This window comes from Quercus lobata, chromosome 3 (genome assembly GCF_001633185.2).
Source record: "Quercus lobata isolate SW786 chromosome 3, ValleyOak3.0 Primary Assembly, whole genome shotgun sequence".
NCBI classification, from domain to species: domain Eukaryota; kingdom Viridiplantae; phylum Streptophyta; class Magnoliopsida; order Fagales; family Fagaceae; genus Quercus; species Quercus lobata.
The window spans coordinates 63763161-63778265 of record NC_044906.1 but is presented as its reverse complement, the minus strand read 5'-3'; the positions used below and the strand labels follow the sequence as shown (position 1 = coordinate 63778265).

Here is a 15105-nt window from a genome sequence, read left to right as displayed (position 1 = left end):
ATTGGGTAAAAGACACCAATGAAACAATGCTACTAAAAAAGGAAACATACCTTGCCATCAAATGCAAAAGAAACCGGACAAAAATGACATAGGAGAAACAGTTTCAATGAAAATTTTTGATTGAGGCATATTTCTTCAGAGTTTATCAGAATGTCTTTGACGATGAATAGAGACTGAAGTGAACAAAGTCTTGGGCCATTGAAGTTGAAAACAAACAAAACCCACATCTAATGGTTAAGCCAAAACACATATCTACCATGCCCAAGGCTAAGTCGTATTTAGGGAACGCATACCAACTACAAAAATGAGAGCCAAATCTTCACAAGTTTTCTTTTGCTAAACATCCTGATTAGGAGCTTTCTCACATTTTCCTTGTTCATTATTCTCACTTTTCAATTAGATCTATCTATCCAACATCTTACCCCTACTTTTCAAAAGGAAGCTGCAGTAGCACTTGAGCTTTGCTAATAAACAACAATACTAACATTTAACTATTTATGCAGAAAAGCATACATTTATGAGATACTTATCAAGGAAAAACTAATGGTGCTAGATAACTTGTTTCATAAAATAAACTTCACCAGCATGATTATTAGCAGTCCAATAATGATTATGTAGATTTCCATTCCTAAATTGCTAATAGAAATTGCAGGTGCAGGAATAATTCAATGTTTAGAAGCAGGGGAGGAACAGAGAGAGAGAGATAGAGAGACTTAAAAAACAAAAGAATGGCACTAACGCTCACCCATAGCATAAGAAAAGGAACAAGAGTACAACTAAACCTAAAATACAAAAATAGTTCTAGGTCTAAGTATTATATTCAATTGCTCCAAAAGTGTTTTCCACTATCTTTGAGGGTTCGGTGGCGCACCACCTGATGTAATATTTTTTCACCATAGTTGCCTAGGGGTTGAGGCAAAGGAAATCATTACAAAGCATTAGCAATATGGAAACATCTTGACAAAGTGTGGAAAACAAAATTTTCTAGAGGACTAGAATACTGACCTCAAATGCCGAATAATGCATAAAGCTATTAATAAATTTGAGCAGGCTAAGGCATAGGAGTGATAATCTAGACATTGCGATTCCTCGCATGTTTAAGGCAAAACATATCTAAGGACATGCCATAGGATAGTATGGACAGGTTGGATGAGAAGAGTCAAACCAAGGAGTATAAAAAACAAACTACAAATATCTATTTAACACAATTAATAAAAAAGTAAAAAGCAAGAAGGATTCATCTTATAAATCACCATAAGAAAAAAGAGCATCAATGATTAGATTCCTCGTTGTAAACTCTCTTCTCACTAAAAGACTAACATTTAATACTTTCCAGAAGAAAATAAGCACTTTGAGAAAGGATTTAAGCTTCCATAGGTTGGCCTACATTTAAGAACCATATCTCAGAGTTTTGCTCCTTCCATATAAGCATTCACTATAGAGAAGCCAGTAGGCTTGGTTGACAGTAAAGAGACCTGACTGATTTATGGGGCCTAATCAGTTTAACTGCACTTCCCAACCTAGGAGTTAGCTTCTTCTAAATGATAGAGTTAGCTACATGAGATGCATATCAATTCCTCACTAATGCACAATTTCATTGTGCGGTAGCTTGGTCAAAAACATCAAAAGCCCTTGTAATATGTGGATAATTTTCCCTAGACACATTGCATCTTACATCAAGCCAAAATTCATAGTTATTAGGAATTGAGTTCCTTTTCCTACCAGCCATTTAGCTTCAATGAGAATAGATAATCCCATTGCTTTTTTTTTTTTTTTTTTTAATTTATAAATATATAATTTCATTAAAAATTAAGAAAGTTGCTACCCCAGTACACAGACTTGACTCAAGTACAATTTTCTTTTAACTTCTTATTTAACACGAAAACTTCCTAGAAAGTAGCGTGAATCTTTACCCAACCTCTGTTTCAAGATGTGATAGTAATTTGTTTCTGATTTCCATGGGTTGGTAAGTAGTCATTGTATCAATATTATAATTGCAAGTTCGATGCATAATACATATATAAAATTTTTAAAAGCCTTTTTTTGGCATGTAATGAAAAGTTATTTATGAATTGAAGTTGGGTTTTGGGAGTTAGTGAATGACCTGCCTAATTTAAAACTTGAACAGGGGTGCACCTTGTGACACTTTGTTTTCAAGGTTTTGAAGTCCTTAAAAACAAATAAAATTTCTCTTGAGCATGTGTGGTCAAGTTTATTGTTTGTGAAATCTCTTGAACTAGTTTGAATGATGCTACAAAAGACTTTTAGTCCTTCAGCTCCTTAACACCCCTATCCCCCCCCCCCCCCCCCCACCCAAAAAACAAGAAAAAGAGAAACAAAAAGCTTTCAACAATTAATTTTCATCTATTAAATCAATTCTTAAAATACACCTACATCCAGTTTTAAAAACACACACACACACACACACACACATATATCATGATTAAACATGATCTGAATACAATATCAAGCGAGTCCTAAACCCACATTGTTTATCTGCATGATTGTGAAGCTTCACATTTCTCTAGTATGGGATTTGGGGAGGGGGTTAGTATTGGGGTATTTATGTTAGAATACCACACATTTTATGAATCTTGAACATAATTTTTATTGCTGAGACAATCAATCTTCCCTTCACCCCCCCCCCCCCACTTAATTAGAGTATTGGGATGGGTACTAATAGTTTTTTTTATAATCAATCTTTGTTTCTCTAAGTTGAGAAGAGTGTTTATGGCCATGTATTTTGTGGCTTGTGAAGTTAGGTGAGATATAGTGCCAACTTGAATCACAGCTAAAATTCATAACAAAAACCTAGCTATAGGAAAATTGGAACTTTTGCATTGGATTACAGAAGGTATACTTCTTTTTCTCATCAAATATGTTGTTTATGAGGTGAGTTCTTAAATGGATATTATTTACCTGAGGACAAGCATGCCAAGAGACAGTTCTTTGAGTACTTGAAAGGTTTGTCATTTCCTCCACTTTGAAGGAGACAATGTGTCTCATCTTGTATTGCTCCACTTAAGAGTTATTTGTAATGCAGGTTAAGCGGAGTCTGGGTCTAAGTGACTTCATCAATGTGCTGAGAAGGAGCTTCAAGTTTACCTCAATGTAGAGGGCCCATCAAAGGATTTTTTTAAAGGTTCCACAAAAAATTAGCCACATTTTCTAAGTGACTTCATCAATGTATGATTATTTGGAATATCAATTTCTAAGAGGGAGCTCTTAAATCTAAACCAGCTGGCTTAATTTTGGACTTTGTTCTTTCTCTTGTCTTTTGTCTAGTCTAATACGGTTGATGAGTCTAATTACTATATGTCAACTAGAAATAGAATAGATGGAGAACATCATTCATTAATGAAGTCATGGATTTATCTTAAACCAAAAATTAAAACACTTTCCCAAAAACTGTCACTCCCAAATCAGAAAAGCCACTCAAGACTAAATCTGAAATTTGCTACTGTCCATTATCTCAGAATCTGCTTCACTTTCCCAAACATTACTCTCTCCATAAATTGGGGAAATATTTACTCGTAATGATTGGGCTTAAATAAATGTGTGTGGATGCATTGATTGGCTGAGACAATGGATTAAGAAAATGTGAGCTTATAAAGATTTAAAATTTACCAAAAAAAACAATAATAATAATGCCAATGAGCTGTAGCTCAAATGACACTTTCTTCTCCCACAAGAATGGATGGAGGTTGAAGCCGTGGATTCAAAACCCTCTGGGTGACTGTGTAACTTACCAATCCAAAAAGGGAATTTAAAAATAAATAAATAAATAAATAAAGACCAGACAGCTAAGGTTCAATTCTCTTGATTGCTGCAATGTATGTGGCTTGTGATTGAAGTTGTGCATTCATAGGAATTGGTCTCAACTGAAATTGGTTGGAGATAACCTAGCAAAGTAAAAAGAATAAAAATTGGGAAACAAAGTTTCAGTTTTATAAGTAATAAACCGTATTTGTTTTTGTTTCCATTGCAGACGATGGGTGTTAGAGAGGAAATTAGCTACCTCAGATGTGCCCGAGGAGGAACAGATCAACCTGATCAAGGATTTAGAGCGAAAAGAGACGGAATTTATGCGACTTAAAAGGCACAAGATATGTATTGATGATTTTGAGCTTTTAACCATCATTGGGAGGGGGGCCTTTGGTGAGGTCAGGATCATACATAATGTCTTACAATTGATATAATTAACCATTTGGGCAACTGCCATTGTGAAACTACCTTCTTTTTTCCTTATGTAAACTTGTTATGAACAGCTATTTAGCATATGTTTTGCTAATACTTTCTCAATCTACAGGTCCGATTGTGTCAGGAGAAGAAATCTGGCAATATTTATGCCATGAAAAAGTTGAAGAAATCTGAAATGGTTAAGAGAGGACAGGTGAGAACATACAAAATTACATTTGCTACAGAACCTACAGCTGATGCTTAACTTAGGGTTTTGTTTTAGTCATCACCTTTTGTTTCCATGTAGTATACTAGTATATAAGTTCCTGTATATTGGAGACCCACACTATGCACTTTTTAGATATTATTTACAGATTTGTACTAATGGTTGGTACTTTCAATATTATGAGATGCATCTTCATGGGTTTTATTCTCACTATAACATGTCATCTCTATTTTGAATTGCTTTGGCTGTTGCTTAGTTCATTTGTGATTTTTCTTTAAAATGAGAGAGTTCAGCCATTTTCAGTAGTTTATGGTGAGTGTAGACTTGAACTAGCATGTGGGAAGCGGTTCTGTTTATGTTATTTGTCAATTTAAGAAATGTAAGATATGTATATATTTAATATTTTTGTACCTTTTGTCAAATTTGTTAAATATTCACTCTCCTTTTCTTTTGGTCATAGGTGGAGCACGTTAGAGCTGAGAGGAACTTGCTGGCAGAAGTAGCCAGCCATTGCATTGTGAAACTTTATTACTCATTTCAGGATGCTGAGTATTTGTATTTGATTATGGAATATCTGCCTGGCGGGGACATGATGACTCTGCTGATGAGGGCAGACACCTTAACAGAAAATGTGGCTAGACTGCCCTTGTCTTCAGTTCACGGTATGCCATGAATTTTGATATGCTTATTGCTCACAACCATCTGTAGAATTCAGAAGTGGGTTAACCTATTAAATGCTGATTTTCATTTTCCAGCTATCCTTTCTACTTGCATAAGACTGACTAGAAATTGGAGCTTTCCTGTTAATGCTTGTCTTGTATTCTAATGGCATTAGAGTGACTCGAAACTACTTTGAAAATTTAGTTTGACCTTTAGAGAATTGGCTATATAATGTGGGCAGAGGATCTAAAGGATAGAAAGATCATTTTAAATGCAAAAACTTAAAGGAATAAAAGAGTTATAACAGCCACTATAGTTGCTATGAATAAAATTGTGGCCCTGTGATCCTCACTATATCAAATATTCCAAATTAATAGAGAAAGAACAAAAAATATTAAAGACTTGTGCTTTTAGATTATATCTTTGAAAATCACCTTTTCAACTAGTCAAATACAAACTATATTCTTCCAGATATCCAACCAAAGACATTAAAATGCACAGCCACTTTAATTTTTGGTTAGCAAGTCTTAAATGACTAGCTAACCTAGTAAATTATTATAGACCATTTTGGTGTGATGCAAATCATTTACAATTTATCTCAAACAATCTGGTACACAGCCAAACAAATTCAATGTAGCTTCTAAAATTCAAAGTGATGCACATTTTCTACAAAAGTCAGGGTTCTATGCGATTGGTGTACATAATTTTTAAAATTAAGAAACCAATTAAGTCCAAACGAGTAAATAAAACTAGGAAACACAAAATCGTACAAATGAAAACAAGAATTTGCTCACATCCAAAGCCGAAGGAAATCTTGGGCCTACCAGTGACTTCAACCACAACCATCCCAGTCAACTGCATTAACAAAAAAAATAATACCAATTAACCAAAACGAAATAATTATTTTATAAATAACAATTTTTAAGTTCAGAAACTTATTCAGTTCCCAAATTTTTTTTTTACGAAAACACAATAAATACTTATAAGTTGATATGATATCCATTGCCGTTGGGTAAAAGACGCAAATGAAACAGTGCTACTGAAAAGGGAAACATACCTTGGCATCAAATGCAAAAGAAACCGGACGGAAACGACAGAGGAGAAACAGTTTCAATGCGATTTTTTGATTGAGGCGTATCTCTTCAGAGTTCAGCAAAATGTCCTTGGTTTCTTCGGCGATGAATAGAGAGTGAAGTTAACAAAGTATTGGGCCATTGAAGTTGAAAACAAACAAAACCCACCACTAATGGTTAAGGTCTAAGGGCCTCAGTTCAGTAACCCATTCAAGAAAAATCTCTAGGGCAGCAAAAGCAAAATAGCTTAAAAAGCTTGGTGGTGGGCCCAACTAGCCAACTCATGCACGACTGATATTCTTCTTTATCATCAGATCCATAAAATGGCAACTCATTCCTGTAATCAACATCATCATCGTCTTCAGATTCTTGAGGAGGACAGGTGCATTCCACGTGGACCCCCCACATTTTTATAGAATAACAGGTGTCATCTGACGATTCTGACCAATAATCAACAGCATCATCTTCTTGAGGAGGACAGGTGCATTCTACGGGGTTATCTGACTTATAACTAATTGAAACCTCAACAAGATTCTGGTCAGTTGGATTTGATTCATTCAAATGTCTTTGCAGCAGAGACCATTGAGTTAGAGAAAATAAATATTGTGGACATGAATATCGTCGCGGTAGATTAATAGACTTATATTCACGATTTTCATAACCATTGATGGAAATTTCAACAAAGCCATCAAAGCCCCCTGGTCCAGGAACAATACAGACAACCAATTTTGGAAAATTGCGACCAACAAAGAAAGATATGGAGTTATCAACACTTCGATGATTAAACCATTTCAGCATCTCAGTTCCCGAAAAACTAATATCAGAATTAAAGCCATCAAAGCCCTCTCTCAAAAATTCAACCCATCCAAGTTCCTCAATTTCATCACCCTCAGTTTCAGATGGGAAATTATTGGAGATCTGCAGATCCATTGATATGTCCCTATCTTCAGATTCAGCACCCTCAGTTTCAGATGGGAAATTATTGTTGCTTCTTGCGCTACCACATACTCTATTTGGTAAAATCCCAATAATTCCTATTACCTGCATGCAATTAGAAAATTCAATATTTTTCATTTAGCAAATCTCGTAAAGTATTTAGATAAAGTAACAAAAATTGTTTCTTTATATATATATCTTAAAGAAAGAGAGAGACCTGATTAAATAGCCCGCTTGGTGAGGTATTCAACAACATGGAACCATCCACAGAAACGTAACTTATTGATTGTGGAAGTCCTTGAATTTCACGAAGAAGCTTGCAAGATCTAGCAATTAGATCTTTTAATCTGGGAAATCTGCTAATGCTTTCAGGGATGGTAACAATATTGGTATAAGATAGATTTAATTCTTCCAATGCGGGGAAGTAATCAGGCTTCATCAAAAGATCTAATTCAATTATGCCTTCATATGCCTGGAGACTCAAATATGTCATGTTCACAAACCCGGAAGAGCCATCAAAAGAATCGCACGTCGGTCTCAATTTGGCAGTAGGACTGTACAATAACCGAAGCTGTTGCATTTTATAAATGCTATCTGGAAGATCCCGAAGGTTTTTGCACCGTTGAAGGTTTAATTCATCAAGATTAGTGAGATGCTCGATTGATGAAGGCACCTCTCTAATACCACTCTCAGTTAACCATAACTCCTTTAAACATTCCATTTCTGGATGAAAATTAGGGAGCTTCTCAAGGCTTGAGCAACCAGTAAGTTTAAAAAGATAAAGAGATTTCAACCTGAGCTGGCTTGGAAGAATTCGAAGTTTGCTACAACCATTGAGATACCATTCTGTAAGGTTTTCAAGAGATCCAAAGCATTCATCAATCTCAACTAAATTTCCACAATGACAGAGGTTTAAGTATTTTAAATTTGGGGCCTCCAATTCAGTTAACTTAACTAAATTTTTACAACCAAGGAGATTCAAACTCTCTAAATTTGGGGCCCATAATTTAGGTAATTCCGTAATAAATTCGCAATCACTGAGATTGGCATCTACCAAATTTTCAAACCGACACCCCTGTAGGAAAAAAAAAAAAAAATCAAAAGTTAACTACAACAAAATTTAACAAAAATCTCAATTTAAAAATATACATAATCATACCTGCGTGATTAGCTTTGGCAATCTAACATGGTTTTTAAACTCGGACCGGACCGTATGGTCCGACCCAGTTAACCGTGAACCACTCTTGGTTACGGTTCTTGTAACTGTAAGAACCCCCCGAACGAAAAAAGCACAAAACCGCTCGAACCGCGATCGGACCGTATGGTTCTCAGAACTGTGCAATCTAATGCGACTATCTGGCATCTCAATAGCAACAAGTTGTTCAGGAAAATACTCAGATGGCCAGTGAAAAGGATAATTGGGCCACTTAAGAAATATTAGACTATTGGGAAGAAATTCAAGTGGTTCACAAATATGTACATTCTCAACTATTAGAAATTTCAGATTTTCCATCTTTTTGAAAGCTTCCGTGTGTAGTTGCACTTTTACTAATTGGGGCGAATGCAACATTATGCCTCGGATTTTTCCTGATCCCTAATTGGAAAAGCATCAAGTCAACTCATAATAGAATTTTCCAAATGTATAATGATTTTAAAATTTTAAGCAAAAATAATGCTGATGAACTAATATTTAAAAAAATGTTAGAAAGAAAAAAAAAAGAAAGAAAAAAATACATTACATCTACCTAGTGAAAAAGAAAAAAATAATATATATATATATATATATATGCATAATCAACTTACTGTATTATTTTTCAGTACATGAAGGACATCATCCTTGTGCCACAACCTACTACGACAACCAGGCTGTTCAGGGGACTCACAATGAACAATTTGCCGACCCAAATCTTGAAGTAAATCATGCATCCACAAATTTCCTTTTGAGATGGTTATGAGAGATTTTTCCTCAAGAACATCTATATCAATGCTTGGCTTGTAACAGGGAGTTCGTAGTATATTTATTACACGATTTTTGTCTTCTCCTTTGAAGAAACAAGCAATATCTAAAAATATTTTTTTCTCTGTTTCTTCCAAGCCATCAAAACTTATCTGGAGTGTATTCAAAACTTTTTTCGGAGGAGTTTCTTGTAGTCTACCTAGGGCACTTTCCCATGCATCAAGGTCTCTACCTTTCAAGAAGGAACCCAGAACTTCAAGAGCTAGAGGATGGCCTTGAGCATAACATATCACTTTCTTGGACAACTCCACATAACCTTCTGAAGGATGGTCTTTCTTGAAGGCTTTTCGACTAAATAGTTGAAGAGCTTCATCACTATTCAATTCCTTAGCCTTGTATATTTCAGCTTCAGCCACATCATGTCCGATCAATAGATGTTGATTTCTTGTTGTTATAATGACTCTACTCCCTTGACCAAACCATTCTCGCATGCCTACTAGCGCTTCTAATTGATCAGGTTGATCCACATCATCAAGAACGATAAGAACACTTTTATAATGTAATCTTTTCTCTATCACACTACTTCCCCATTGAACATCTGAAAAATCAATATTTCTTTCCATCAAGGTATCAGAAAGAAGCTGTTTTTGTAAATGAACTATACCCTGTTTTCCACATTCTTCTCTAACATTGGCAAGGAAGCTGCTGCCTTCAAAACGATGACGAAATTTATCATAAACAACTCGTGCTAGAGTTGTTTTGCCCATTCCCCCCATTCCCCAAATCCCTATAAAGCGAACATCATTCAACCCCATGCCTAATAAATTCACCAATTCCTCCATACGAGAGTTTATTCCAACAAAATCCTTGGGAACAATTGAGTATGTAGAAGTCAATTTATCCAATATCTTTCCAACTATTTCTTCGACAACTTTTGCCTCATGTCTGCAACGAACATAGGACAATAATTTTGTTGAGTTAGCAAATGCCATAAAGATAGAAAATATTCAGTAAATCAATTGTCCTTGCTTATCAAAGCATTCCTACACACACGCACACATATATGTGACCTGAGTAGTGGTCTCATAAAAAAAAAAAAAAAAATCTATATGGTGGTATTGGGTGAGAATGGTTAAAATATGCCAACATCCTTAAATATGAAATTAATAACCTTCAATAAAGCTTTTGAAATTGAAAATATAATTGCAGTTGCTCCTGGGTTTTTTCATCACAACATGTCAAAATTAGACCAGGGAAAATGGGACTTGAGCTCATTAACCTGATTAAACTTAAAATATAAATATATATATATATATATATATGGGTCGGGTTTTTTTGGACACATAAAAAGACAAGTCAATTCAATCTTGTGAAAGTCCGGGTCAGATTGACTTGTAGGTTAACCATTTTTTAACAACACATGAACTTTTCATTTTGAGTCCTTTTTTGTTCTTTTCTTCCACTTTTTTTTTTTTTTTTGTCACTTCTACTTATTTAATTTCCTTTAGAGAATAGTCATAGTTATAAAAAATATAGTTCTTTATTGACATGTGTTTATTGAATACTAATTTATATTAAAATTTTATATTGGAGTTGAAAATATTGACAATATTACTCACCAACTTGGTGTATAATTCTCAAGTAAATTGAGATGTAATTCATATTAATTATTTACTTATTTTTCTTTTCCCCAATATGTTATATTTTATTTGTAACATTTTATACATTTAGTTATCTTTGAAGATAGTCTAAGTTTATTTATATTTTGGATGCAATAGGTGCACCTAATGAGGTTGGTAATGTGATATGGTCCAAATCTAGTGTTTGTTTGTCTGTTCTTGTGTAATGATGGTAAGATTAGTAAACAAGTTTGGACTATGTAACTTTAAATATTTATGTATTATTTAATTTGGACTATGTTCATTTATGACTTTATGTATTATTCAACTTTGTCCAAAAAAAATGATTTTATATGTTATTCAACATTTATTTTTAAGTGATTTTGTTTGTAAGTTCTCTTATTTGTTATAAAAGGTAGAGAAGATAGAATGTTTGATTTTTTTCATTATATATATATTTTTTAATGTGGAAAGATATGGGTGATATCGGGTCAACCTAGCCCTCAAAAGCCTGGGTTAGAGTCATAGGTTTTGTGACTCATTTAGGACAGTTGTTTCTAACCCGAAACCAATTTGACCCAAACTCAACTAGGTTGAACCCAAACCTTATCAACCCACCTTGTTTGCCAGGTCTAGTAAAATAATATATAAAAAGGATGGGTTCAAATTACATGTTATATGGTTTTACAAGAGTTAAAAATTTTCTAAACCCTACAATCCTATTATAGATTTATCGATGAAAATTCAATAGATGAAAATTCATTATTTGTTATATTATAAAAGAAGACTAGATTACAATTTGCATCATCTAACTTAGAACAAAATTCAATTCATTTCTCTAACTTCACTTCCATTCAATTGAGTCCTCTAAATTTTAAATTTTCAAATTTATTCAATTAAGGTCTTCCGTTAGGCTTCGTTTGGGAGTTCATAGGAGAATAGAATGGAATGAAAATGAATAATCATAAAGAAATGGAAATGAATGAAATGTATTTAAGTAAGGGAAAGGAAATAAATGAAATTGAATTAAGTAACCTTGTTTGGATATTTTAAAATAAATGAATGGAAATAAATGGAATGTAAGTAACCTTATTTGGAAGTAACATAAAAGGAAAGAAATGGAATCATTTTATGAAAATATTACGATTAGACCCTTATTTCAAAATAAATGGCTAAATATATAGGAGTATTTTGAGAGTTTTAATAAAAAATTAGAATGATTATATTCCCTCCATTAAAACTCTTTCAAATAAAGGAAATGAAGAATATTCTAGAATTATTTTTTCATTCATTTCCATTTTATTTTATTTTATCTTCCTAAAAGAGTGCTTAAGATCATGTTGTTATTGTCCCCAAAAACATTTTTTAAAATTAAAAAATTTAAAAAACTAATACAAACTTTTTAAAATGCAAGTGACATCTACGCGATGAAGGTGGTGGACAAAGAGGCCTTGGTGAAGAAGAAGAAGGTGCAGAGAGTGGAGATGGAGAGGAAGATGCTGGACCATCCATCCTTTTCGGCCTAAGCTCCACGCCAAGTTTGAAGCCTTGCATCTTTGTTGCATTGTCACGGAGTTTTGCTCCAGCGGTGACTTGCACCCCTTGTGCCACAAACAAATTGTTGGTGACGAAGAAGGGTGTAACGTGTGGAAGTTGTTTGTTTGTTAGGAAAATTATGGAAAGGTAAAGAAAAGTTGTTTGAGAAAAAATATTGTACAGAAAATTTGTTGGAGTTTTTTTTTTTTGGGGGGGGGTTAAATATGTATAAATTTTTGCTGTATTTATGTATTCTAGATGAGATTTTAAAAAAAAAAAAAATTCCTTTCCTTTTTTCCTCTAATTTGGAAAAGAAATGATAAATATTTTTTCCCTGATTTATAATTTTTTTAATTAAAAATTTTCAAAATAACAAAACCACATATTACCGAGCATGAATTGTAATTTAACCTATAACAATGAGCTATTATTTTGTGTAATTTTGTCTGTATATTAGTTTGGGTCAAAAAATGTAAAAGTGAGTCTTTACACAGAAAAATCTTTTTTGTAGCATAAGCAATAAGAATGTAGGGCAAGTTTAATACTATAATGGGCCCAAGCCCAGTAAGCTAACATGTATACAATAACAACTGACATGGATCATCAATCCTCACAAATCTAAAGTAATCGTTTAGGTAATTTATTAAACAAAAAAAAAAAAAAAAAATTGATTGATAAAGAAAATATAGTGTAGATGTAAGTTATAGCTTTTTTTTTTTTGGTAATTGGTTTCAATTTCTTATTTGAGCCTAGTATTAGAGGGTTTTTTTTTTTTTTTGGTACAGCACCTAGTAGTATTGGAATTAGTATGACGTAATTGTTATGTTTAAACTAAATCATAATTTAAAGCTGACTATAATATATATATTTCAAAGAAGTAAACATATAATTTTTTTTTGAGAAGATGTAAAACATATAATTTGAATGCTTAAAAGTGAGATGAAAAATAAATTAACTTGGAAGTATTAATAGTATGGTCATATATTCAAAAAAATTTAAATGTTCTATGTATGTCTTTGATTTTTCACAGTCCTTTAAAAACTATATCGCAATGTACAAAAATGTTTTAAAACAACAAATAAAATTCAAAAAATTGGTTAGAAAAAATTGTGAAAACATACCATGTCATAATTTTTATGCTACAAATAAGAATTTTTTTTCCTTGATTATATTGGGAGAGTTAAAAGACTAAAGTATATAGCAGTTTCAAAGAATTCCGAAAACAACAACATATAAAAATTGGCAAGTTGATTAGGGGATATTGCGATAATATATCATATTATATATATATATATATATATTTTTTTAAGATAATGACAGAAATTTAATTCAATGTGAATATATGTTGTTATTTTAAGGTTACAAATAATATTTTTTATGGTCTTTTGGAGAGTGTTATATTTTCAATTAAAAATTTTTAATTAAGAATATTTTATACACACAAAACTGAAATCTCAATTTTTGGAATACTAGCTGTATTTTCTACAATGGAATTGGACAAGAATGGTGGACTTGTGACTTGCTATCTTTAACAAATATACATAAAGTAACTTATTGTGATCCATATAATATTTTTTACTTGAAAATTTATATGAGAAACTGAAACTCATCAAATTCCCTTTGAAGTGTAATTGATTATATACAAACTTTGCAAAAGTTACTCAATTATCAAAGTTGGAATTTGATTGACTTAAATATCACTAGCCAGTAGAAAATCAAAAGCAAAAAGACAAGAAAAGAAAGTGATCGTATGGTGAAGTGAAGAAATTCTTACTTGTCTCGTAAATCCCACCCAGCAATTTTACCAACCTTTGTCAAAGCAGCTTTCCATCTATGTACTTCCTCTATGTTATCTTCGTGAAGCTCTTCATGTTTAGCAAAGGCTTCTCCAAAAGTCTTCCTCAAATTCCTCACATCACTAGGATCTATGTAATGAAAAACAGGCAAAATTATAAGCCTCTCCTTTTCCATGCACTCAACAATCTTTGCTAGTTCAACCAAACACCAACTCGATGAAGCGTAGTCCTGTGAGATAATGACAACAGCAAATCTTGACTCTTCTATTGCTCTCAAGAGCTCTGGAGCAATGAATGTCCCTCGCTCAAGTTTTTCATCATCCCTGAATGTGAATATCCCTTTTTGATTCAGAGCAGCATATAGATGGTCTGTAAAAGTTTTACGAGTGTCACTGCCTCTGAAACTAAGAAAGACATCATATTTAAATCCAGATACGGTAGAAGAAGAAGATGAGAATGCGCTTTCTGAGCCCATAAAAGCCATCGGATGTTAATTTGGTGATTCTTGAACTACAAAACAGATATGGATCAAGTATAATGAAGCCAAAAGCAGGGAGAAAGGGAGAGAGAAGGCGAAGGTGTCACTGCCGGCTCCCTCGTAGTTGAATTAGCGCTATATATATGCAATTAGTTCCCCGCATATGCGTTGTGGTTAAAAAATAAGTGACTTTTAGGTAATTTACTTAGTTAAATGCACTTTTTATTTCGAACATTAGAAAATAAGCAAATAGAAAAAATATATAATTGTTCATCAAAAAATATATATATATATATATATAATTATTATATACATATATATATTATATTATATATATGAGAGGGTATCATAACAGTACTCTCACGCTGACAGAGACAAACTTTTCTTTACTATTTTTTGAGGTGGGTCACAGACACAAACCTGACAACCCACTACCCTTCTTTTTCTTTTTCTTTTTACAGGAAAAACAGCAGTAGAGTACAGAAGACTCCTCCTTCCAAGAAGGTAACACTGCAAAGGACGCTTTTAAAGACAAATAGAGAAGAGAGTGTGAGCGCATTGAAAAAGAAGAGTAGTGGGTGGTAGTACATTTTAAATTAAATATGTTAAAACTCAAAATAATTGAAGATGAATAAAGAGATGAGT

The 15105-nt window shown here is 33.1% G+C and overlaps 2 protein-coding genes across 2 annotated transcripts; one reads left to right on the top strand and one right to left on the bottom strand.

Annotated features, from left to right (window-relative positions):
* The first annotated feature begins 3697 nt into the window (after positions 1-3697).
* On the top strand, positions 3698-5231 carry LOC115981258 (probable serine/threonine-protein kinase ndrA). Its single transcript, XM_031103418.1, has 5 exons — positions 3698-3732; positions 3989-4163; positions 4310-4393; positions 4866-5067; positions 5161-5231. Exons 1-5 carry the CDS (start codon positions 3698-3700, stop codon positions 5229-5231), a joined length of 567 nt encoding a protein of 188 aa, XP_030959278.1.
* Positions 5232-7416: 2185 nt separating this feature from the next.
* Positions 7417-14636, bottom strand: LOC115981257 (TMV resistance protein N-like). Its single transcript, XM_031103417.1, has 5 exons — positions 13961-14636; positions 8878-9976; positions 8234-8668; positions 7537-8149; positions 7417-7430 (listed from the first exon to the last, which is right to left on the bottom strand). The coding sequence occupies exons 1-5, from the start codon at positions 14464-14466 to the stop codon at positions 7417-7419; spliced, it is 2667 nt and encodes an 888-aa protein (XP_030959277.1). The 5' UTR covers positions 14467-14636.
* Between the last annotated feature and the right edge of the window lie 469 nt (positions 14637-15105).